This window comes from Electrophorus electricus, chromosome 23 (assembly GCF_013358815.1).
Source record: "Electrophorus electricus isolate fEleEle1 chromosome 23, fEleEle1.pri, whole genome shotgun sequence".
Taxonomy (NCBI): Eukaryota; Metazoa; Chordata; class Actinopteri; order Gymnotiformes; family Gymnotidae; genus Electrophorus; species Electrophorus electricus.
In genome coordinates, this window is record NC_049557.1 from 5,432,843 (window position 1) to 5,457,953 (window position 25,111).

At 41.7% G+C, this 25,111-nt stretch overlaps 3 protein-coding genes across 5 annotated transcripts in view; all 3 read right to left on the reverse strand.

Annotated features, from left to right (window-relative positions):
- Positions 1–5,012: 5,012 nt before the first annotated feature.
- tmem51a (transmembrane protein 51a) lies at positions 5,013–14,298 on the reverse strand. The gene is made up of 3 exons (XM_027001295.2): positions 14,040–14,298; positions 8,023–8,501; positions 5,013–7,592 (listed from the first exon to the last, which is right to left on the reverse strand). Exons 2-3 carry the CDS (start codon positions 8,394–8,396, stop codon positions 7,157–7,159), a joined length of 810 nt encoding a protein of 269 aa, XP_026857096.2. The 5' UTR covers positions 8,397–8,501; positions 14,040–14,298; the 3' UTR covers positions 5,013–7,156.
- A 988-nt stretch (positions 14,299–15,286) lies between these two features.
- On the reverse strand, positions 15,287–19,117 carry kazna (kazrin, periplakin interacting protein a). The gene is made up of 7 exons (XM_027001369.2): positions 18,792–19,117; positions 17,164–17,282; positions 16,548–16,779; positions 16,342–16,443; positions 16,073–16,239; positions 15,848–15,974; positions 15,287–15,751 (listed from the first exon to the last, which is right to left on the reverse strand). Exons 1-7 carry the CDS (start codon positions 18,891–18,893, stop codon positions 15,602–15,604), a joined length of 999 nt encoding a protein of 332 aa, XP_026857170.2. The 5' UTR covers positions 18,894–19,117; the 3' UTR covers positions 15,287–15,601.
- Positions 18,938–25,111, reverse strand: part of LOC113572090 (kazrin-A-like) — a 24,242-nt gene continuing 18,068 nt past the window's right edge. For 2 of the 3 annotated variants that reach the window (XM_035522012.1, XM_035522009.1), the window contains 3 exons: positions 24,551–24,725; positions 22,867–23,063; positions 19,117–21,958 (listed from right to left, as the gene is read on the reverse strand). In XM_035522012.1, the coding sequence (XP_035377905.1) occupies positions 21,788–21,958; positions 22,867–23,063; positions 24,551–24,725 (543 nt within the window). In that variant the 3' untranslated portion in view covers positions 19,117–21,787. Of the gene's footprint in view, positions 18,998–19,116; positions 21,959–22,866; positions 23,064–24,550; positions 24,726–25,111 lie in introns of those variants that run through there. The other variant, XM_035522011.1, reaches the window with a different exon arrangement.

Sequence of the window (25,111 nt, forward strand, 5' to 3'; positions counted from 1 at the left end):
GCATTCGGGTCATTTGGATATGGATATTCTCACCAGGTGAGTGACCAGACCAGATGAAGTTTGTGCTGAAGTTCTGGCTGGCCAGGGTGTTGCTTATAATGATGATAGTTCAGGTGCTTATGTTCATCCAACAGATAAAACACCCAAACCGCACAATGCAAAAAGTCGTGGAGAGATCCATCTTCCTCCGCGTGCCTCCTCCTGAGGACCGTAGGGACTCTCACTAGTGAGATATACATTCAGTAAAATAGTGATTAGAGTATTGGTCATATGCTTTTCCAATTTTCAGACATGTTTGTCTATATCAATAGTTACCATTAAATATTTTTTATTTTGATTTACCATTAATCTCAGTCCTCCATTGTCAAAATATTTTTTTCTCTCTCTCTCTCTCTCTTTCTCTTTATATATATATATATATAAAATGTGATTATCCCAAGCACACTGCCCCCAGTAGACATCATTAGCTCTCTGATCCAGCCAGACTCACAGATGAGCAGTGAGTGTAGGATGTCTGCTGTCGTAGTGGAGCGCATAAAGAAGAGAGGCAGGTCAGTGTCACACTTCAGACCGAAGCTGTGACGGATGAGACTTGACTAGGGAAAATTGTATAGTTATAATTTAAATAGATGACAGGCTGCTTGAGGGCAGTCCAGATTGTAACAGATTATGTACGTTTACATTCATTCATTTTTTGCAGAAACAAAAAAAATTTATATTGATTTTTTTTAAGTGATGTTTATTCAGTGTAAGTCATTGCTGAGTCATCCTAAATTTCATCAGATTTTCAGTAACCAAAATATATTAAGGATGGGCTCTAGTTATAAGTGCACCTAAAGTTTGTCAGTGAGGGATTCAAAAGGTCATATCTAAAATTCTGAAGTAAATTACATGGAGGAGATATTGTTGTATTATTCTATATTCTGACACATGGATTTGTGTACAAAAGCTTGAGCCATTAAATAGAATTATGCCAGCAGCCACATGCTTTCAGTGTTGTGACTCCATCAGGTTTGTCCTGCATCTGAAAAAGCAGCAAGGTTTTGTAAATGTGTTTTAGAGGAGTGTAGCATAAAAAGTCCCCCAAAAAGCTTAACAAATCGTCATAGTTTAACATATGCATGTTTTCTAGGTTCTTGCAGATGTATGAAGCCTTAGAAAAGTGTGAGACAGGAAAGGAAATGGTGGAGCTTTTGGAGAGGATGATCATGAAGAATAGCCCCTCCTGGGCAGCGAACAGGGCTTTCCAGGTGTGTGGGTGTAGCTTTGAATATGCTTGTAACTTCTGCCTAAGTCCAGTTCTTACAGTGTTATGTGGCAGGTCCAGTCTAAATGAAGGATATCTTAATAATTTACAGACTGATTTACTGGCTGATTGGATTCACTGCCCCATTAGAAGGAAAAGGAACACATATACATTTCACAGACCCTCAAGGGTGAACTTTTTTTTTTTCTAATTGCATTAGCAGATTTGAACATTCAGAGAGTAATCTCAATTGAGTAGGGAAGGTTAGAGATTGGTCTTTTGTCTACATTGTCTACAACAATATTAGCTGCTAAAACATAAGACATTCATCAAAAAATCTGATCATTAAGCATAAGTATTCCTGAGTAAATGCCTGTTTTTTTTAAATTATAATTTAATTTTCTTCAGGATGCATCCTGTAATGAACTGGAGAAGTCTCCTTTCTCTCAAAAAGCTCCAGCTTTCAGAAAACAAAAAACAGGTTCCAAAACCACTCACTTGCCATCCAGACCTGCATCTATTGCATCATCCTCAGAGACATTCCTGAGAGCACAGAGACATGAGATTGCAGTTCCACCTGTTTCAGAGGAAGAGTCCAAAGAGCAATCACCCTCTTTGCAGAAAGCTCTAGAAAAAAAAGCAGGCTTTAAACCCACTCAATCTCCACATTCAGCAAAAGCTCCAAAACAAAAAACAGGTTCCAAAACCACTCACTCACAATCCAAGCCTGCAGAATCTAGCTGCTTGTATTCAGGGACATCCACAGGAATATGGAGACATGGGATTGCACATCCATCAGCTTCAGGGCACGAGTCTAAAGAACAGTCACCTTCCTTTCAGGAAGCTCCAGGGGAAGAGTCTGCATTTATGCAGAGCTGCACTCCAAAAAAAAGCAGACCAAAAAGGGTAAAAACCAGTGTCCAAGAACACACTTCTGAAGAGTTTTCTAGGTCGTGGCTTTCAGGTCTTTGGACTCGAATTAAGGGTGCGGCAGCACTGGGTAAAAAGAGTGCAGTAGCATATTCCTTGGAGGCATTGGGATTGCGTGCCCCCACTTCTGATGTGGAAAGCTCTCTCACAGCTGGGCCTGGTGAGGGCAGCAGCAGAATGAATGACCAGCTCAGCAACAGATCTGCTGAAACAGCTCCTGTCTCACTGGAGTCCCTGTCTAGCATCAACAGCATTGGTCCTTCTCCTGGTCCTTTGGGGCAGGGGTCTTGTGTCCCTGAGATGGATATAAGTCCCACATGCAGTTATTTGGTCTTCTCCACTCTAACACACACCTCCCCACCTCCTATCCAGCCATTCCCAGGGCGGGCCCTCGACTTCAAGCTTAGCCAATGGCGTTTTAATTCTCTTCAGTGTCCCTACCCAAAGCACCAACACTAGAGATCACTATTAAGTGATATGATGTTCAGCTTTCAGTACAAAGAATGGGATTATGGCAAGTGTCTAGGAAAGTTGTCTTTATTATGTTTTTTTCTTTCAGACGTCTCAAATACCCCCAACCTCAATTGCCTCCTACATCAACATAATTAACTTGTATGCTTTCTCACTACACTAGTCCAATACATTGATAACCCCCGAACAGCCCCCACTCTCATAAACCCCTCAACATTCTAAAAGACCCCCTCACCCCTTAGGCCAGCCCTACTATAATTTCTTCAGCCTTAAATCTAAAACCACCACTGGTTCTATATGTGTGTTCGGTCTATTAATAGAAACCAATAATTCTGCTTGTCAGACCCATAAATGCCCCAAATCCACAAATACCCCCACAGCCAAATAATCCTTAATCAGGGATGTGTCCCATTTGCCCCTCTAATATACCCCCACAGCCCAATTATCCTTAACCACAAATACACCACACAGCAAAATTCTACTGAACCATGCATATCCCCCACATCTACATCACAATCACAATTAGCCATAACATAACCAAATGCCCCTCAACTACAAAAGGCCCAAATTCACAAAAAACAACAAACACGGATCCCTCGCATCTACTCACAATTGGTGAACAACATTCATGTGCAGATTAGCAGACTAACCTCTCCTTGATACCAGACTCTCATAATTTACTATAATTGGGCTGTCATAATTTACAGCTGCTACGTGTTTCCTATCTATTAGAATTCATTTATTTATGAATGCTTCTGTCTTGTTTCACCCAATATCAATGGGTTTCCCTTTTGAGTCTCCCAAGGTTTCTTCCTTGTCATCAAGGGAGCTTTTCTTTGCCACTGTTGCCTTTGGCTTATTCATAATGAGTTTAGATCTGGATAGCTGTAAAGCAGCTTCAAAATGATTTTTGTTGATATCATAGAAATGAAATAAATCAAATATTCCTTTGTGTTTGCAAGAAACCATTCCATTATGATAATTCCTCCACAATAACCAAAAACCCAGTGCACAGCATTAAAACCACTTACGGCACCTGTGAAAGGGTGAGATATATTAGGTAGCACGTGAACAGTCAGTGTTGGATGGTTGGGCGCCTGGGTCAGAGCATCGTCAAAACAACAGGTCTTCTAAGTATGCAGTGGTTTGTACCTACCTAAAGCGGTCCAGTGAAGGACAACTGATGAACCGGTGACTTGGTCATGTGGTGACAATATCTATTTATTTATGTAGTGACAATATCTATTCATTGTGTAATGTGGTACATCCAGATGGAACCAGTGGAACTGAGCACTGAGGATGAATCTGTGGTGTTGGGGAATGCTTGGTGACATAATAAGTAAAATCCATGTGGAACTGCTGGCACTAAGTACGCATTAACGGTACCACATTGATGGCTGGGTACGTCCTTAATCACTGGAAAGGCCAATATGGATTTTATGGGTTGTGTGTGCTAGTGGCCTGCATTATTGGTGTCAATGGGGCTGGTACAGCCTTAGTCACCAGCGAGGTCAGTTTGGGTTTACATTTAAGGAGATGCAAGAATGATTAAGAGAAGTGCTCGCGATGTTGTGGTTGTTGGAATGAAGAGAATAGAAAAGAGTAGGCAGGGCCTATGTGGAACTCTAATGGATTGGCATACAGTATTTTTACATCTTGTCCTGTGTATAAGTACAACATTATATAGACATAAAACAAAAACTATTCATTTCCAGCAGTATTTTAGAAGTGCTGAGAGTATCAAGTTACAGCTTTTTTGGCGACTCAGGAACACAGACTGTGCTGACATCACTCATCCACTAGAGAGGACCAGAAGCACGATTTGATTTGATATCTGCACTGATGCATCAAATAGGATTCCCTGTATAAACATCTCATTTTAATTCTAAATGACCCAAGTGTCAGTATTCAAACAAAGAAAACTCAGTCACTCCCTCAAAATTGAGTTGGCATGCTTTAACATATGTTGGTTTTCAGAAAGAGGACGGGGTGGTAACAGCTAAACATAACCACTTTTAAAAAATACATTTAGACTTAGAGAACCAGTAACAATTGAATTTCCGTTACAAAAATAAAAAACTAAAGTAAAAACATATATATATATATATATATATGACATTGAATAAATAAAAATCAGTTGCCATAAATTACTTCACTAGACACTTTTCAGTAGTTGTTCACGTAACCAGTTATTCTTTCCTGTTTAGTTACAGTAATGCTATTTTAACAAACCCACATGTAGGAATATACTCTAACAGAGATTTCCACCCAATCTCTGTCTGCTTCACATCTATAAGTCTGTCAGATTTGTTTTTGATTCTTGCTTTATTAGTTTTACAAACCTAAAACATCTTTTAGTCAGAGAGTAAGCAGTGGAGTCCAAATGTAAAGAGACAGACACTGTTGCATGCATGCTGTACACAGATAAAACGAGCCCCGCCATCAAAGTATCACTATCAGCTCTCTGTTTGGGCATTTATAAGCCTTGTTAAGGCAACATACAAAAGATACAGAAGGTAAACTTCATGTATCCTCACTGACCATACACTTCTGTGAAACGTCTACACACATCTGTGAAGCAATCTGACCAGTGGTCAGAAGACGACCAGGAAAACGAGGATATGTTCACCATTTAAGAAGAAGGAATTATTAAAGAATGAGTAATTGATGAATAAACATTTTTGAAGTACTGCAATCAACAAAATAAGTCAAACATCATATATTTTGAAAATGCACCCTTAAGCACTGTTTTGAAAATAAATAAATGTACAAATCCATTTTTCATGTTCCCAAAACTCAAACTGTTGTCTCACCAGAGCACAGTTGCACCATGCTGATTACTGAAGTCCAGCTGTTTCACAAGAGTTTAGTGAGTATAGGAGATCAGTGATAAGTATATAGTATAGATGATAGAATGATGGCACATTGGTGATGCATTGGAACAAGCTTTAATCATTAACTAGTGCTGCACAAAACAGACAAAAATACTCTGTAGCATTATATTGTCACAAATGATTGCAGTATGTTTTGCCACATATTAAACCTAGTAACACTGATATAAATTATTTCAGTCATAATTACATCTGCTGTAATTTTTCAAAACACATGTAACATCTGGCAGGATGACTAAAGCACAATAATAATAATAATAATAATAATAATAATAATAATATCAAAAATAACAATTTGAAAGATAATTTGCATTTTGCAACCTTATGTGGTATAAATATTGCAAATCCCAATACCGTGATGATGTACGGCCCTACGAGTATTTTCTCAGTAACAACACCGTGTGTGTGTTTGTGCACTTGGGGGAGAGTGATGAGAGAGTTGGGGAATACTTTGATTGCGTGTTTGTGTGAATATAACAGAAGACAGGAGAAGGCTCTGTCTTTGTGTTAGTGTGGAGGGAGTGCTTGATTTAACAGGTAGGTGAAGGGTGAATGGGTTTCCCTCATCCTGTTTTATGAGGACACACACACACGACTTCACTCCCTGTTGTGACAATAGTGTCGCATCTCATTCCATTAAGGGCTCTTACAGAGAGAGCACACGCATCTCACACACACACACTCACACACACACACACGCACACACACGCACACACACTCACACTCACTCCTTTTCTAAAAACATTCTACCAGCATATAATCCAACACAAAAATATTTCCAGCACAAGAAATGTACTATTTAGTAAGTTTAGCAATGACTTCCATACAAACTACATCCAAAGCTTTATGGTCAGATACTCTGACAGCAGCTGTGCACTTTCAACAACATGAAACGCAAAGTAATGGCATAAATATGATGAATACCTGTCTTATTAGTAGGTTATTCCTGGCACTTTTAAATATTGACAATGATTGCGTATTGATAGGTATGAAGAATATAAAATACAAAATTCACAATCGGAACTTGGATAAGCATGACTACTGAGTAGAACAGAAGATCTAGTATAGGTAAACAGTGTTTTTAGGGTTTGGAAATGTATAAAATGCCATATAAATGGCAGTAAATTGTGACAATGGCTCTGATGCCTTTGTGTCTCTGATGCCAAATATCTGTGAATGGCATCTGTCAATTTTAACAAAGGCAATTGATAATGATATCAGTTTAGTAAGAACAGCAGTCAACATTATAGATTGGATGAAGCTTCTTGAAAACTTTGCCCATATTCCATGTTTATGTAATCTGCAGCTCATAAACATTTTGATGGCATGAAAGCCAGGTACAGTAAACAGGGAGTACATCGTAGGGTTCCTCTTTTGACCAGACATCTTCATCTCTGTGAGATACAGAACTTTTGCCTTTATTTTCATTCATTTAATCAATTTGCCTTTATTTTCATATTTTATTTCATTAAAATGAAACAAAATTTCTGAATGGGAGTGCCATAGCAAAAACTGAAGTCTTGATGCACCTTTTGGTGTCAGTATACATTATAAATGCTGAATTAGTGCATATTTGCCCAGAGTTTTCTTGATCACTGCAGAGTGAGTGCACGTTCCATCACTTCAGAGTTGGTGTACACCTGGTAAGTGTGTCATGTGGGAGTTCAGGGGGATTGTCTTCATACTGTGGCGGAGGGGTAATGGGCTCGATGTTGGACACAGCAATATTTGGCGAGCTGCTGGATATTGTCCCGTCAATGTCTGATTTGATGCGCCTTTCTCTGAGAGGTAGCAGCTTGAGTCCGGGACGCCCGTTCCTACAGCTCGGTCTGGGCAGCAGATAAGAATTGTCCGCACCTTGTTGAGTGTGCATGGGTTGCATGTATATGATGTCCGTGGTCTCCACCGCTCTATCTGCCTCCATCAGTTCTTCATAGGCTGGCAGGTCGGTGGTGCTGTCATTTTGTGCAGAAAGCTGTCTAAGAGGGTACTGATCACTGCCAACCACTTCCTCGTAGCTGGGCACAGCATAGCATTCGGCTCCTACTGTCTGCCTAAACAAATATATACAAATACAAACCAACTGATCCAACCAACTCTTTTTTTCCCCCCCCCCCCAGTATTTTAGAGTGGGGGGGGTTGTTTCATTGATAACTGTACCGGGTTTGCTTTCTCCATGTAGTAAAGAGAACCAGCTAAATCTGAACCAGACATGGGATGCAACAAAATTCTATATGTGCTTAGTTTGCATGCCAAACATTTAGCATGAGAAGTATTACTAGCTTGTATTTAGACAATTCCGTGCATTTGACATAACACAGGTTGTCACCTATTCAGGTATGTACATCTATTTATTTTTTTTCTGTATGGCTGTATGAGACAAATGTGAGGAACATTACGCCAAATTCCTTTAGAATGGCTTTAAATGCGTAAGCTCATGTGTGTCCCTTTAGTGTGTTTCGGTGTGTGGGTTTGTGAGCTCACCTCTCTCCGTCCTGTCCTGGTTCTAAGTGCATGCCTTCGTTGGAGCGCTGCTCTCCCCGTGTTCGTTGTCTCTTCTGGATGCTGAGTAACAGAGACAGCAGCAGAAACGCCATGCCTGTGCAAAGCAGCACTAAGGCCATTGACCAGGAGCTCCCAGAGGAGCCCAGCCTGGTTCTGGAACTGTTTCGGGCTGGGCTCAACAGCACCCTGTTCCACATGGCCATGACTACTCCCAGCACCACGAGACCCAGGCCCAGAGCTGCCATCGCGTACTGGGAGCCAGACTTCATGCTGCCAGTGTTGCTGGAGCTCGGAGGAGGCTGACCGCTGAAGGACATGGCTGGCTCTCTTGGATGCAGGGTCGTCTCAGTCATTCACTCGCTTGGATCTTTCACTTAATCTCATTCTGACATCTTGACTCCTAGAGTGGTCTCTGCAGTGTGGACCTTCTTTGGCATGCAGTCAGAAATGTTTGTGAACTAAAAACAAGAAGCACAATTAGTCAACATTAACAGTGACAAGTATTTTACTCTGAAAAACAAATCTTAAGCTCACATGGCATACACATTTGAGTTTTATGTGTACAGCACTGTGCAAAAGTCCTAGGCACGTGATAAAATTGTGTTTAAAGCTATGTTTCAGGACAGTGAATATTTACTTGCTTTTACAAAAAAGTGGTAAACAAAACAAAAAAATTAAATCTTCCAAGATTCTTCTATTGATGTTGGCTGCCGTTTGTCATTTTCTCTGTCTGTTGTGATTCCACACAACTTCAATTATGTTGAGGTTGCATCATGATCTATCTGCTAGTAGACAAAAGCAGGTCTTAATTGTATTGTAGCTGTGGCTGAAATCACTTTCAGGCTTTTTTTGTAACTCAAAAGAGCACCATTGGAGGTGTGGCATGCAGAACAGGAGAACATCTAACAGAATATTCCCCCTGTATTCGACGGACAACAAACCCCCACCCCAAAATAAATAAATTTTAAAAAATCCCACAATTTTTATTGAATTATTGTTTGTTTGCATGTTGTTGTAGTAGTGTTTATTTATGTATTCTATAGCATTTTACATGCAAATAAACACTTCATGCCCAGATAAATAATTATAATTTCTTGGGTGCCTAAGACTTTTGCAGTTGTATATAATTGCATATAATCACAACCAGAATCACAAACTCACTGGTCACTTTCAAGTTATTTATTTAATTATTAGAAACCCTTGTACATCTGCTCAGTAATGATCCAATCAGTCAATTGTGTTTCTGCAGCACAAAGTCAAGCACTGCAGCTCTGCAGGTGAAAATGACTTGTTGATGAGGTGAGAGAAGAATGGCCTCGCTGGTTTGAGCCGATAGGAAGTCTCAGAGGAACTTCTTACAACTGAATAAGTAAGTACATTTTTTGTTATTGTTTAGCACTTCTACAGACTAGGTGACAAAGTGCTTGACAATACAATAAAATACACAAAATGTACTTCACACAACATTCCCAGGCCATAGACCACTTCACACAATATAATAAACCAGATTGAAAAGCCTGACATGTTCAAATCACCACAAAATCAGAAATCACTAAAACCAATAGGAAAAAAAAGTCTGAAGTCATTTCATGTACAAAGCCTTGAGGAAATTCCTCCAAATGTTAGATTAGGGTTGGACAGTGTAACTTGAACATCTAACTAGCACATGACATCTACAGGGAAACATGGAAATGAACAATAACATCAGCAGAGGTGGAGTGGGGGGAGGGTGTAGTGGTAGGTAATAAATGTTTACATTTACACTTTTTTAAATGACTAATCAATTAATTGCCTTAATACATTAATTACTAATTCATTGCTTATTCTTTTGCACATTTGAGCTTATTCATAGCCCATCCTACCCTTCTTATCCAGTCTTTCCTTACGTTTCTTTCCTCCATAGTGATTCCATAATGACGTCAACAAACCTGGTTGCTGATAAACGTACCACGTAGCGCAGCTGTCAGAACTTCAGGTTTTGGCATAATGAAATAGGACAACTAAGAGACACTTCTGAAGTGGTGGGCAGGATTTGTGCTGATGTAATCCAGAGGTGGACAGACGATGAATCTTCATGACCCTTTATGTTTATCCCGTCCTGTGACGTCTGCCACACAACTGGCCCTAGCAAGAAAAAAATCTAACAAAGCAAAATCTGCATAACTACTGATAATGGGGCCAGTATTGTCCCCATATGCCAATAACGTATAGTTTAGGCCTCTGTGGGGTTCATTGTGTGAGCTAGAAAGCCTTACTATAGTTAGAGAATCATATTTTTAATAGCATATGGACAAAAAGAGCAAATGGTTGAGAGAATCCTGGAGCAGGTGCAAGCCATCAGAGAGGTGTTTGCTCAGGACAAAAGCCGCTGTCTGCTCCTGTGGCAGGACATAAGTGTTCTGGAGGCGGTTAACAACGGGCTGAAGCCAGTAGCAGCATTCACGGATATTCTCCCTGGAGAGAAGTGTTTCCTCACTTCTACCCATGCTCGCCCGAGTGGAAGGTGTGCTCGAGGTTTCCAAGCAGGATGCCAAACTCACAACCGACCTGAAGCACGTCATCCCGGAGCAGCCGAAAAGCAAATATAACAATGATGCCATCCAGCGGATGGGACTACATGAAGCCACATGGGCTATGTTCCTGTGCCACAAAACAACTGGTAACAAAGATAACAGCAGCAGTAGCCGCAAGTGCGATACCCAGGCCCTGCACCAGAGGAAGCACGTGCTGGCACCGTGCCCACAAAGACAAACGGCTAGCTGGACAGCTTTCACAAGAAAAGAGCAGCATCACTCAGTGCTTATGATAAAGCTGCAGCGGAGATGACAATAGGCCAACAGGATATAACCCAGGAATTCAGTGGATAGCTAATCACGGATGGTTTCCTCACACGGCCATTTTAGCACATAGATATTTGTGTATATGTGCTACCAGTGCTCCATCAGTTCATGTTGTGTCGATCCACTCCACATGTTAAAACAGATTTAGTTTAGAATATCTGAAACATCCAGTCCACTAGGTGTAAGTATAATGACAGTTTCATAACATGAAAAAGAATATTTGAAAAAATTACTTATTTCTCCTTTAACTAATTAAATTTTGTTGTATAATTTATATACCTCTTGAGCCTACCTGATTGTGAGATGTTTATATTAATTAATTAATTCCTTTAACTATCAAGGATAACCAGAGCATATAACTGCCACATACATTTCATAGAATAGGCAACAAAACACCAATATGGCAGATTTTAGTTTCCTTTGGAGAAACTGTGGAAGGTGATTATAAAGGTAAGTTTAATGTAGCCAAACTGAATTCCAAACCTGAACTCATTCTGTGCAACTGTGTATCACCATATGATAGCAGTGAAGGTATCACCATTAGCTTCAGTCTCTGGACTGCTTTGGACAGGCTGGCAAAGACCCGTAGTCCAGAGACTAAAGCTAATCATGCCATCTTCATTTCTCTTCCATTATTTGGGAAGAACACCTTGTTCTTAAAGATTAAATCTCATAAATCAGTCTCGCAGCTGTATGAAGATTTATGCAGGTTACATTTAGGCTACTGTTGATGGTCTGAGTACTGGCATTTCTTCCTAAACTAAATTCAAGTATAAATTGTATGCACGTGCTAAAAGTATGTTAACCAGTTAAAAAGTAGAACTATAGAAAAACAAAATGACAATCAGCAGTGATCAACAATATTATTGTTCAGTACTTGCTCAATAATATGACCCTGATAAAGATGAAAAGAAATGGAAAGAATTATATTGTGCTGCCACTACTCTGTTTAACAGGATGAGTAGTTGTTAAAGGTGTTTAAAAATGCACACGTGCACGCACATGTACACACACACGTACACGTGCACATTGCTGAATCACTGCCCACACACACAGCTCCAGGATAGCAATTGTTGGACAGGCTTATGGGAAGTTGTTCACAGTCTCTCTCTTCCAGATGGAATCTCAAATCCTAGCAACACATGTTGGAACCAGATGTCATCACAATGGCATAGTACATTAAAGCACATCCATATTTAGTGCAATGCATGTCAGTGCCTGTAGCAGCTTTCAGGAGTACACCAGAATTTAGGTGCTTTTGGTGGATGACGTTTCCTCTGCCAGGAAAGCCAGTTAGTTCCTGCTTGTGAATGGTTTTAAAGGTACATAATGAGAAAGTACCATTGCCCCATGCAGACTGTGGCAACAGACATTGCAGGACACTTTTCATTGGCTATCTTCCATTACCCATATCAGTGATACAAATATGTTGACACACTTGAGAATCTGGAGTGTGTTAATCCAAGAATATAAACAATAAAGCCCTGACACGACACAACATAACAGACAAACAACCCTGTACATAAACAACTGATGTGAGAAGTTGACAGTGTGGCCAGGGACAGGGATGTGGAGCCAGACTGGAATGGGCAGGAATAGCGAGTAAACCGAAGCTATTGGCAGAATAGGAACATGGCAAAACAGCTGCAGAATTTGAGAAATTTTCTTCCAAAAAGAACAAAAAATAATGGTATCTGATATCTGATAATGGAATGTGCTATGCAGATGCTGCAGTTCTCATTGCAGTATACACCTGCTTTTCAATAGCTTTTACTTAATTACACTTTATATTTACAAGTAAATATGGATTTAAAACATAGTATTCAAATTCCATTTTGAACATGTATTCATAAGTTGAGTCATTTATTTTAAATGGCTTTTTAAAAAACAAAAAAACAAAAAACAATGCTTCAAAACTTCCACCACTACCATCCGTCGTAATATAGAACCTGTTCAAACAATTGTATTTGTGTAAACCTCAAGTCTAAACCTCACTGATACTCACAGTCTCACTCCCTGAATCGCCGACCCATGGGATAACTGCAGTTAGTTCATTAACATTGTTGGGTCCCATTTCTGTGGATTTCTCTAGTACTCCAGTAGACTGGATTTGAAATGAAAATTGTTATAATGTTAAAAAGAGTATAGTGTCAGCTTTAAAGTGGATGCTTTTCTGGGTGCCCGCCCTTTTGGTGTGTTATATGGCTTTTTATGCATGAAAACATTTTATGGATTTGGCTGACACTCTGGATTTTTCAGTCATGTTACAGAGCAGTTTTAGGAGTCTTGCCCAGGGATTCTTATTGGTATAATACAGCAACTTACCCAGTTGTTGCCCACTAAACTAAACTATGCACCTAAAGGGTCTGTATAGTTACCAAGCCCATATTACATGCCAGAATGAGTAATTCTCCCAAGTGGGCTCACTGGTGGTGGCGGTGTTGAGAACCATAAGGTTTCTTGAACACGGTAGCATGCACGCTAAATCTTTTCTATTAGATCCCAAAAATACAATTATGAACACCGAAAATGCGCACAAAACGTCTCTTAATTCGAGCACTTACACATATAGAAAATCATAGTTCCTTTAATATAGTAATTAAGTTAACAACATTTCGCTGTAAATATTGAAACACAGACTTGGTGACAGGCTGACGAGAGGTACAGCGAGAAACGAACTTTGGACGGTCAGTGTACCCGAAATGAACTGGCCCGCTATCGCTTCTGTCCATCAAGAGAAATTTCCTTTCCAAAGAGCGCGTTCCTTTTCATAGACGGTAACGCCCAGATCCAAGAACACAGCAAGACCACATTCCCTTAACAAGACCAGCGTTATATCATTAAACTGACAAGATTCTTTAGTCGGGCACTGCGATATCTAGCGGGGTCTTCTAGGTAGAATCTAGGGTTAGTTTGATATCGATAACCAAATTAAATCATTTACATCCCATAGGAAATATCTTTTACAGGGCTGTGATTCAATCCCCGCCCCCAACAACACCCATACAAATAACCTTAACTTTTAACGTTCAATATAATCTAAAAGTCTATTAGTGTTAAGTTTGTTCACGTTAATATATATCGTGATGGAAAGTAAACCATTTTTAAAAAGGATGTAGTGAATTTCCAGGAAAAGGGAAAGGTCAAGCTACTTACCTACACTTTGATTCAACCCAAACCCGCGGAATCCGCTTGGCCGTTCGGTAGACAAAATCCTAAAACATTTCAGTAGCTACTTCCTTTACTGTAGCCCGACTGGAAATGTACGCAGAGGTGCAAATACAATTAACTCAACGTTACATCTTCACGATAATACTAAGACAAGTGACCAAGCAATAATTGTACGCGATTATTTGCGGACAAAAGTTTCATTCCTTCCACCGTTAACTCCGCAGAAACAGAAGGCGCACATCCTTCTGGCCCGCCCCGCCCCGCCTCGCCACAGTGAGGGCAGCCGCTTTGTGCCGTTTCTTTTTTGTCTTTTAGAAATGAAGGAGTCCAGTGGTGTCATGTTAAGTTTTTTTTTTTTTTTTTTTTAATTCCTTGTTCTCTGTTCATCATCATAAAATTGTACACCATTCATACCAAGGCTAATTAAAAACAAGAACGAGCATCTTATTCAACACTGACGCGTTAACGTGAACTCCGGTGCCTGTGTAGGCGGCTGAGGCAAATGTTTGCTTGTTTTGCTTAAGAATAAATACTGAATCAACCACGTTGTGAATAAGCATTATTAGGGCGTGTTGGGAGGAAATAACACCCACTAAATTAACTGAAGCGAAGGATATCCTTCCCGAAGCAGTGCGGAGATCCTGCACTGGTTAACTGGCATTATGAGCCAGCTGCACAGGTGAAACACATTGCGTCTGAAGGGTTGCACATCGGCTTAGACACTTGGACTTTTCATCACAGTTCAGTTTTAAACGCAGTACTACAAAAACGTTAAATACTTTAGATCATTCATTAGCTTACATGGAGTGACTGAGAAAAACCATGAGATCACAGTGAAACTGTCTAACTGAGAGACATTCTGTAATACCCACGAGGCGCTCTCTCCTCTTCATACACTCACACCGCTGTTCGTGGATTACGTGAGACAAGTTAGTGTGTCCCGGTACAAAGAAGAGCGAACTACTGATTCATGTACCTTGTCTAAGGTCTTCCATTCACAGATTTAACCTGGTCTTGAGCCAATTTGTGTTGTCCATGTATCTTTCCCTTACAGTACATGTTAAGTTTATGACCAAGCTTAGTCTGTGTCTTCAGAACCAGTCATTTGTGGGGCGGGTAAGATTTCTGGTTTATGTCCAGATAGGAAGTCGGTAGTGCAGTAGCTGGAAATTGTTGCAGGTGTGCAATAATCCAAATGTTTTGCATTACAGAATGTCATTCACATTAAAAAGGACATTTCAATAGCTTTACTATTAGCATGGGAATTGAAGACAGCTGTGTAAATAAATAGTACATCTCAATCCAAATGATAGTTTATAACAAAGAAAATACATCAGGTGATTGTGTGCACATGCACTGTTATTTAAAGTTAGGGCATGACGTTATTGTGCAACAAATTTTGTGAGTAATCTTTTGAGAGTCCAGTTCTCACCTCAGTGATTGCAATGAAAAAATAGATTTAATAACATTGCTGCAAAAAAAAAATCTTGTCTAGAAAATTTCTTCCACTGGCAAATATAACTCCATATAAACTCCAACAAGGCTATTCAGGGCTTTGCACCTTCTCCTGGCTGCTTGGTTAGCGCTTGTTGGTTAAGGCTGGTTTCTGGCTGGGGTGGGGCCTCCTCACACCCAGCTCGAATCAGAGATGTGGTGTCCTGCTCCTCGTGCTTCCTCAGACTGAAGCTTTCTGGAGGCTATGGGAAAGGAACACAATTTCACTCGAATTTCAGTTTATCATCACCACTCTCACATGGTCACTTCTGAATGCATATCATGAGTAAGGGTCACACCTTGACTGAGAGTTTTTTATGGGAGAGTTGGTCACCATAACGACTGACTGTGGCGCGTCCCAGAGAACTTGGACGAGGCAGAGTAGGCGGAGTTCCCAAAGGCTCAATTTCCTGTTCAACCCCCTGTCTAAAGATACACATAAAAAAAAAAACCTCAAACAGCATTCAATTTATAAATGGCTGAAATCTGAAGGAGCTTTCTCAGCCTTTTGCGTTCTCCCTCACCGTGCAGTGCTCAGAAGGGCCTTCATTTCCTCACTCAGGTGTTGACGCACCATGTGCTTGTTTCCTGGGATACCTAAAGCCGTTGCCATAGAGTCTGTGTTAAAGGAAGGATCCAGAACCATTACAGCTCCATGAACCCCGCTATTCTGCAGACTGTCAGCAAACTCCTGCAAATAACATAAGAAGATAATCTTCCCATCCACATATGGTCACATACAAGTAAACATTCTCTATATTCTCCATTATTCTTCTTCAGTCTCTGTGTGTACCTTCAGGTCAATGTCTCGGAGCCATTTAATAATGCGCTGGCAGCTCCAGACCAGAGGGTCTGTGTTCTGGCTCTCACACTCTGCTCTTCTTGCCTGCAGCACCTTCAGCAATATACACAACATTGCATGGCATGTATGGTCAGAATATTCTCTGTCTCTCTGTGTGTGTGTGTGTGTGTGTGTGTGTGTGTGTTATTGCTCAGTACCTCTTTGCTGAAGTTGAGCATGTGCAGGAGCTGCATGCCCAGCAGTAGGCTGCACTGGTGGGCTTTTTTGGTCACATGAAGGTGCTTTTCCAGGTCGGCACGCGTGAGCGAGCCAAGCAGGCGTCCGTCCACCAGGTGGGTGTGGAAGAACTGGGAGTACTGAGGGAGCCCGACATCATTCAGCCACGCCTGCGCCACCCAGTGGTGGTCCAGCTCGGCAGCTTTCGACAGTCTGAGAGCATACACACACCACCAGAGCTGGATATTTCAGTTTTAGAAAGCAAGTCTTCTGCAGGATTTGGTTCTAGCTGCTTGGACTTATTATTAGCTCAAGGCTACGTCAACTGGGTGATACGAGATCAGAGCAAGATTTTTTACTATTAAAACCTGAACTTGTATACCTCTGGTGACTGTACACACAGTAGAAATGAATATAGTGCCGCTGGTGGGTGTGAATGGTGATATTTGAAGACATAATACTGTGGTCAGTCTACCTGAAGCATGTGTTACTTGGGTGTGTTTAGATATGTTTACATTCTTAAAAGAATGCAGGCTCTTGTTTGGTATACAATATAACAAAGGATTAGAGCTGGTTTTGTTTGCACAAATGCCTTACCCGTGCCCTGACTCGGCCTGTCTGTAGTCTTCAATGGCTAGGCGCAATTTCCTTCGGTGCATGGAGTTGCTTATCCCCAATCCAGCCTCCAGATCTGCATCAGTTAAGGCTAACATCACCTAACACACATACACACACACACACCCCCATGCTTTTTATTGTATTGTGTTTATTGTGTGCTCTGTTGTACTGCCTATGAGGTGGGCAGAATATTAGGGATTATTCCAGCATTTGGAAAACGCACTTATCAAGTGCAAAGGCAGCTGCACAGTTCTTGAAGCACACCTTACCCATAACCTGGAAAGTTAATGTGTTGATGGAACAGTCTCGAAAATCATGACGAGTGCTAAAGGGTTACATCAACGAGGAACTGTGATCACGTCAGAGCTCATTGATAGGGACAGATGGACATTTAACGGGATAATTGTTAATCATAACCTAGTGCAAGAAGCCCTGAGCAACGGGGGCGCCCGAGTGAGTTGCTGTATGACGAGCGATCCTTCACCCATTGTCGATGTCCAAAATCATATTTTGGAGAAAGCGAAAAACTTCTTTCAGCCCTCAGTGACTGTTGCCAACTGCTAAATATAACAGAGCTACAATACAATGTGCAGGTGCAGTGGTTGTTCTGCAGTCATACAAAGGCCAGTGCACACAAGAATGTTTTACAGGAGCAGGTGCAGTGTTTGGTGCATCGTGCTCCAAGCTGATAATGCCCTCAAACAAGCCACTAAACAAATTCAAAAGTGGTTTGGTGATGAATTCAAATGCTTTCCATGTCTCCTTAGTCAACAGCTCTAAACATCATTGCACCTTTATGTCAAAATCCAGGGTGTGATTTAGATTTTTGGTTGTTTACCTTAAACAACTGGAGTTATACCTTCTCAAAGAAACAGTTCAGTATGTTATTCGGTTGTTAGGCCATTATTATTAGCTGCTACCATTATGTCCACCGCTATATATGCATTCACATTTCATTATGATATATATCCATATACAAGATCAATGAAATTATACAATATTGCAGTTTAACATTCATTATAGTGTTTTGGGCAACACATTATTTTGATGGAACCCAAGTAGATGCTTTGTAGGCGATTAGTTTATCTTTAACTTTCACTTGAATGTCCATTGAACTGAAATCTTAATGCAATAGGTTGTATTAAATCTAACCCCAGCCCTCTTCTACCCATAACTGAAACACAATTCTAAACCTAACTCTAATCTTAACCCTGTTAAGAATCACCTGAGTTTCAACCTATATTTAGTTAATCTGTAGATAATCTACAGGGACCAACAAAACATGTAACCTGGTTTTGTTATTATAGTACAAGTAAAGCCTATACCAGTGTTTCTCAACCCAGTCCTGAGGACTCAGCAGACAGTCCACGGTTTTGGTCCTTGCAGGTCTGTGCCGTGTATTCAGTGTCTCTAATGGCTGGTTCAACCATGTTGGGCGATGTGAGAGAGCACGTGTACTGGGTTCCATGGAATGGGCTGAGGAACACTGGGAGAAACCTAATAGTGAACATCTGGGCATTTGACATTTATAGTGCACAGTGCGTTTGACATTTTGTCTGCAGCGTGCACACACACTTCGACACAATAGTTCCAGCACGTGCTCTGACCTTGCCGCTCTTGACGTTGTTGGTGCATGCGCGCATGTACATGGGCATGGCCATGATGACCTCAAGCCAGGCCTGCACCGTGCCCGCTCGCCACCGGGACATGGGCACTGACCGTGCCAGCTCCACCTGCTGCAGTCTGTCAAGCTGATCTTCACAATCCGACAGGCTGACGCTCAGACGGGCAGGGCTCGAGAGACTATCTGAATCTAGATTGGTGGATGAGGGGAAAGAGGCAGGCCTATTTGCAAGGCATTTACAGGAGGCAATACTGATCTGAGGCTCATGTTTTACTGACTCATCTTCAACATACAGTACAGCAGTGTAACTACTTTAGCAGGACAGGAGCTTAGAATGAGCTGATGCAGCAGGTAGATAAAAGAAGGTGGAGAGGAAGTTACTGTTTTGCCCAGTCTAAACCTCTGGACTTCAGACTGACATCACTGAAGTGCTCAACGTGACCTGCAAGGCTGCACGTGTATAAAAAGCAAAACCCCAGCACCTTATCAAAGCAAAATGACGACCAGATTTTTCTCTGTGCTGGATAAAGTGTAATTGTGTTGGTCTGGCCCTGCAAACTATAATATCTCACAGTAAGTCCTGGGTCTATTTTTGTATTTTTTATTATTTGTTTTGCACTAAATTGATAAATGAACCAATTTAAAATGCAAAAAATCAATAATTGCCTGAAATCAAGTATACGGTCATGGGACATTAACTCCATATTACTGACAGTGAAACATTTTTCTGTTTTTCTTTCCTTTTCAAACCACTTGTCTGTATTATGTTGTCACATTTGGTTCACTATGCATTTAGGGTAATTTCACAAGCAAAGCTGAACTTTACATCCCAGGCCAACTCTCTGGAATTTTAAAAATGTCTGCACAATCCCCCAATCTTGTTTCTGTTGAATTAGACAGCCCTTCATCCACTCCGCATTTCTGAAGTACTGGGCTCATAAAAATCGTGAGTCTGCAAGTCCATAAAAGGCTAGAGATTTAGACTGGATGTTTCTGAGCAACAGATAATCCTTCAGAGCTAACAAGATATCAGGCTATGACAACACTAACAAGCACATAGCCAGTAAAACACAGGTCATCAGATCAGAAGTCAGGAGAACAATGGAGGTGAAACATTCTCTGGGTGAGTCTCAGAAGTACTGTAGCAGAGATCAAGATGACAAGACTGCAGAGCTGGTTTCAATTTATGGTTAAGATGACATTTAACACAAGGTGAGAAAGTGTACCCAAAATGGTTTCTGAGATTCAACTTACACAAAGCTGCCAGAAGATGGCAGCACGCGTCACTCCTAGAGTTCTACGGTGAGGTGATACGGCCTAACAGAGATATTCTAATGTATGTGCAGGGAAGAGTAATGCTTCCTTCCTCATCTTTTATTCTAAAACATATACAAGTGTACCATAAACAGTAATCCACAGCAGGTCATCCTGAAGGAGAGGTAGGTTTTGCTTCATTTGTATCACTACACACAATTACTATAGAACTGATATTTGTGGTACCTTAGCAGCTAGAATTGGGACTATAATGTGGGTGTTCTATCATCATACTACCAGATCATATAATACATCTGTGTGTTCAGTCAGCTAATCTGCACCGTTTCCAAGCATTCTGGCTTCCAAGGTTGTTGGGTACCACACAAAGCCTTGCACGTACGCACACGCACACACACCTATGTCAGTGTGAGAGTATTAGATGTGTTTAGGAGGGCGAGTTATCTGTTAGTTAGAGAGTTGACTGTGAGCATCTAATTTTCACCCTTAAAAGGAGACAAATGTGCAAGATGCAGCTTGGGAAGATACAGAACCTCGCACTGAAGCACACGTGCAAGCACTTGGCGCCTCTGCCACTAGCCGCTCTGGTTTTATTTTAAAATATTTTATTCTTGGTTAAATGTTTGTTTCCATGCTTTTCTGATCTCTAAATTCCAGATAGTCCCAGACAGCCACGTAGGATTTTCTTTTCTATTTAAAATTATAACTACTTTACTCCTCTGTGGAGGGATAATTCAGTACTATAGCCACATTTACACAACATCAAGTCTTGAAAAATAAAACTTAAAAAATAACTTCTGATAAAAAGACAAAAATGAGATTGTGGTCACAAACTCTGGGATACTGGGAAATTGAAAAGCAAGGATACCTATGCTTCCATGACAGACCATTCTATGTTTTCAGAGGAAGTGCAAGCTTCCCTTAGTCACTGATCTGTGACCAGATCTGCATTTGTGTAGAAAGGACCTCAGGGTAATGTGGGCAGACAAAACTGACTCGGGATCAGCATTTAAGGGAAACTTCTGTCCAATGTGAGTGTTTTAAGTGATTAGAGTGCTCCTGTAGGAATGGCAGGCTGATCATTTCCATTTCTTTAGCAAACACTGTCTTTTCTATAATTTAGAAAGAGCTCTGTAATATTTAAAGAAGTTCGGTGCTCAGTGCGTGTTCTACTGAGACCCAGATCTGGGTGCTCATGTGCGTTACAGAGGCTCAGAGCAGACAGTCTGTGCATGATCTAAACCTCATCATTCAATGTGTGGCCTCTGACACTCTGAGCACCGCCTTCCCCCCCAGCGGGAAAACTCTGGCTTAATGGCCCATCACTCAGCCAGCGACCCACACAGGACACAACACACAAGGTTAAATTAAATGAAAGGCATCTAGGACAATGGACATTTACGAACACAGGTTGTACCACAATGCATTTGTTATTTACAAATCCGGCAGTCCTTCAAGTTTGTGGATGAAGTGCAGTTAGGGTCGATGCAAAGGGGAGGAAGGTTTGGGAGAAGCACAGTAGTGCGGCCGTGCTGTGGCTGACCCCTGCAGCGCACCACTCCTCCGGCATCAGTCAGCTTGTGCTTTTATCCTCGGGAGCAACGCAAAGCGCGAAACACACACTCCTGAGCATCGACCTGATACACATACACACACTCGCTCGCACGCGCGCGCACACACAGGGGTCAGAGAGGCTTCGTGGCTGGATCACCAGTCCGCGTCCTCCTCTATGTAGTAGTCGGGAGTGCTGGTACCGTCGAAGAGGCCGGGCTCGAGGGACTTCCTCTGCTTGCCCCGGGCGAAGACGCGCGACAGGGAGCCCAGACCCATCTTCTCTTTTTTCTTCCGTCTCTTCTGGTCTTCCAGGTCCTCCAAAGACTAGAATCACACAGAAAGGCAGGGGGGCTGAGCACAGCACACAGCCCTGCACTGGCCTGAGAGAACACCTTTCTGCTTCGCCTTTTCAGCCATAAGCCAATATGACATGTAGTGAAAGACATTCTATTCTAAAGGTGTTATTGGTCTTCATTTTGGTCCCAGAGTAACGACTGATCCACTGCGGCAAATCTGACAAAATGGTTGTGCTGACGCTGCATTAATGACAAATGAAAGCAAAGACTGGGAGGTTTCCAGCATCCAGGCAGGAAAAATCTTTTTGAATGTCCTTCTATGTTATAATTGCTGCTTGCAAAGGCAGGAGTATCACCAGAGATCAGACACTGCTCAGCTACAATTCTGTCTCATCATTTTCAAGTTTGTAGTTTGAAGTGTATGCTTACACTGTGGTTTGGTGCATATGCGTAGTTTGTATAGGATGTATTTTACAACTGCTAAGTAAGGAGATATGACTTGCCAAGTTGTTCTATACAAGATATTTGAAGAAACTATGCTTTATAATTTGGGGCAATATTAACATCAAAATAGCATAGCCTACATCCACTTTTGAAATAAATGAACCACTTGTTCATGTTTTCCTTGGGTATTCGTTTTTCTAAGAATATGTTTTTTTAAATATTCACACCACTACCACAAGCACTACCTCACTGTGAGTGTCTAAGTTTTCCCAACCTCAAACAACTGAAGTTAAGTGAATGCCCTAAGCACTGGTAACCCGGAAGTTTAGAAAATTCCCATCTGTCATGAATACAGTATTACGCTGCAAAGGGTGTGTATTCTATTAACCTTCTTAAAAGAATGTATAATCCCTTTGTTATATTATACCGCAGAGAGAGTTGGGGTGTGTGCGTGTTCCGTATGTGTGTGGGTGTGCACAAGTGCATGCTCACGTTGCAGAGTGAATGTGTTCTGTGCCGGGGTGAGTTGAGTTCTGATGGCGTGGATGATCGCTCTCCCTCCAGCGCCGAGGCATCCGACAGTAGCGACGGTTGCCGCGAGTGACAGGGACTGAGGCGGAGGCTACCTGATGCGTGTGCCACACACACTCCGTCAACGTCACACATACATGGAGGCATGGCCTTTAACACTGGAATGGGCACACACACACACGCACAATTAGAACAATTTGTTACAACAAAACCAAATTTTCTCTGATTATATTTTTTGGAAGATTCACCACTGTCCTATACATTATACTGCTGTGTATGTGAGCATACACAATATAACTTTTTGTGTACCAGATGTTTGTGTGTGTGTGCTGTGTTGACTCCTAATTATGGTTGTGCGTAACTTATGCAAAAAATAAAGAGTGTATTGGCTGTATTGTCATGAATTGATGCTGCTGAGTGTGTATGAGTGTGCCTTTACCCCATCTGTTGAGCATATGGTACAGGCTGTGTTGATTACAATGGATGACTGTGTCTATACACCCTGTCTGTTGAGTGTGTAGTACAGGCTGCATTGATTCTTCTGGAAATCTGAATGTGTGTGTGTGTACATGTGTGTGTACCCTCTCTGTTGGGCATACGGTACAGGCTGTGTTGATTCCACTGCATGGCTGTTTGTGTGTACCCTGCCAATCAAGTGTGTGGTACAGGCTGTATTTTTTCCTCTGTATGGATGTGTGTGAGAGTTCATTGTCTGTTGAGCATATGGTACTGGCTGTGCTGATTCTGCCGGATGGCTGTGTATGCGTATGTGTATGTATATGTACCCTGTCTATTCAGCATATGATACAGTCTGTTGATTCTGCTGATGGCTGTGTGTATATTTGTGTGTATATATATTATATATATATATATATATATATATATATATATATGTATGTGTGTGTGTGTGTGTGTGTGTGTGTGTGTGTGTGTGTGTGTGTGCGCGTGTGCATGTCTGTTGAGCATGTAGTCCAGCTGTGTTGATTCTGATGGGTGGTTGTTGTGTGCGTGTGTGTGTGTGTGTCTGTGTGTGTACCCTGTCTGTCGAGTGTGTGGTACAGGCTGTGTTGACTCTGATGGGTGGTTGTTGTGTGCGTGTGTTTGTGTGTGTCTGTGTGTGTACCCTGTCTGTCGAGTGTGTGGTACAGGCTGTGTTGACTCTGATGGGTGGTTGTTGTGTGCGTGTGTTTGTGTGTGTCTGTGTGTGTACCCTGTCTGTCGAGTGTGTGGTACAGGCTGTGTTGATTCTGATGGGTGGTTGTTGTGTGCGTGTGTTTGTGTGTGTCTGTGTGTGTACCCTGTCTGTCGAGTGTGTGGTACAGGCTGTGTTGACTCTGATGGGTGGTTGTTGTGTGCGTGTGTTTGTGTGTGTCTGTGTGTGTACCCTGTCTGTCGAGTGTGTGGTACAGGCTGTGTTGACTCTGATGGGTGGTTGTTGTGTGCGTGTGTTTGTGTGTGTCTGTGTGTGTACCCTGTCTGTCGAGTGTGTGGTACAGGCTGTGTTGACTCTGATGGGTGGTTGTTGTTGGCGTGTTCTCGGGTTGGTCTGTGTGTGTACCCTGTCTGTCGAGTGTGTGGTACAGGCTGTGTTGACTCTGATGGGTGGTTGTTGTGTGCGTGTGTTTGTGTGTGTCTGTGTGTGTACCCTGTCTGTCGAGTGTGTGGTACAGGCTGTGTTGACTCTGCCGTATGGCTGCAGTAAGAGGCAGCTCTGCATGCATCACCCACTCCTGGTTGCCATTGACGACGGTCTCAGTGGGCATGGCCAGAGAGTGGCGCTTAGGAACGTCCTTAGTGAGTGTAGCCAAAGACTGCTTAGCCTAAAGCACAAACACACACACAAATGCATTTTGTCACACAGGGTATGTGAGTGTGAGTGTGTGTGTGAGCGTGTGTGTATGTGTGTGTGTTGTGTCATACCGCTACAAAACAAACATGAACTACTGTGCCAGTCTGTGTCATATCAAAAGGTATAAAGTATTAAAATACAGGTGCAATGGCCATTATTTCTCTGTGAGGGTGTGACATTAACTAGGAAAAATTGCATCTTACCAAAACCCCAACCAGAATTAGACAGAATCACTGTCATCATCAGAGAACCAGTGTCACATACCGTCACATACGGACTTTGGGAATAGGTTGGATTTGGCACCTCCTTTTAAGCAGGACAAAACAGAAGAAAACTGTCTAACTTATGCACACACAA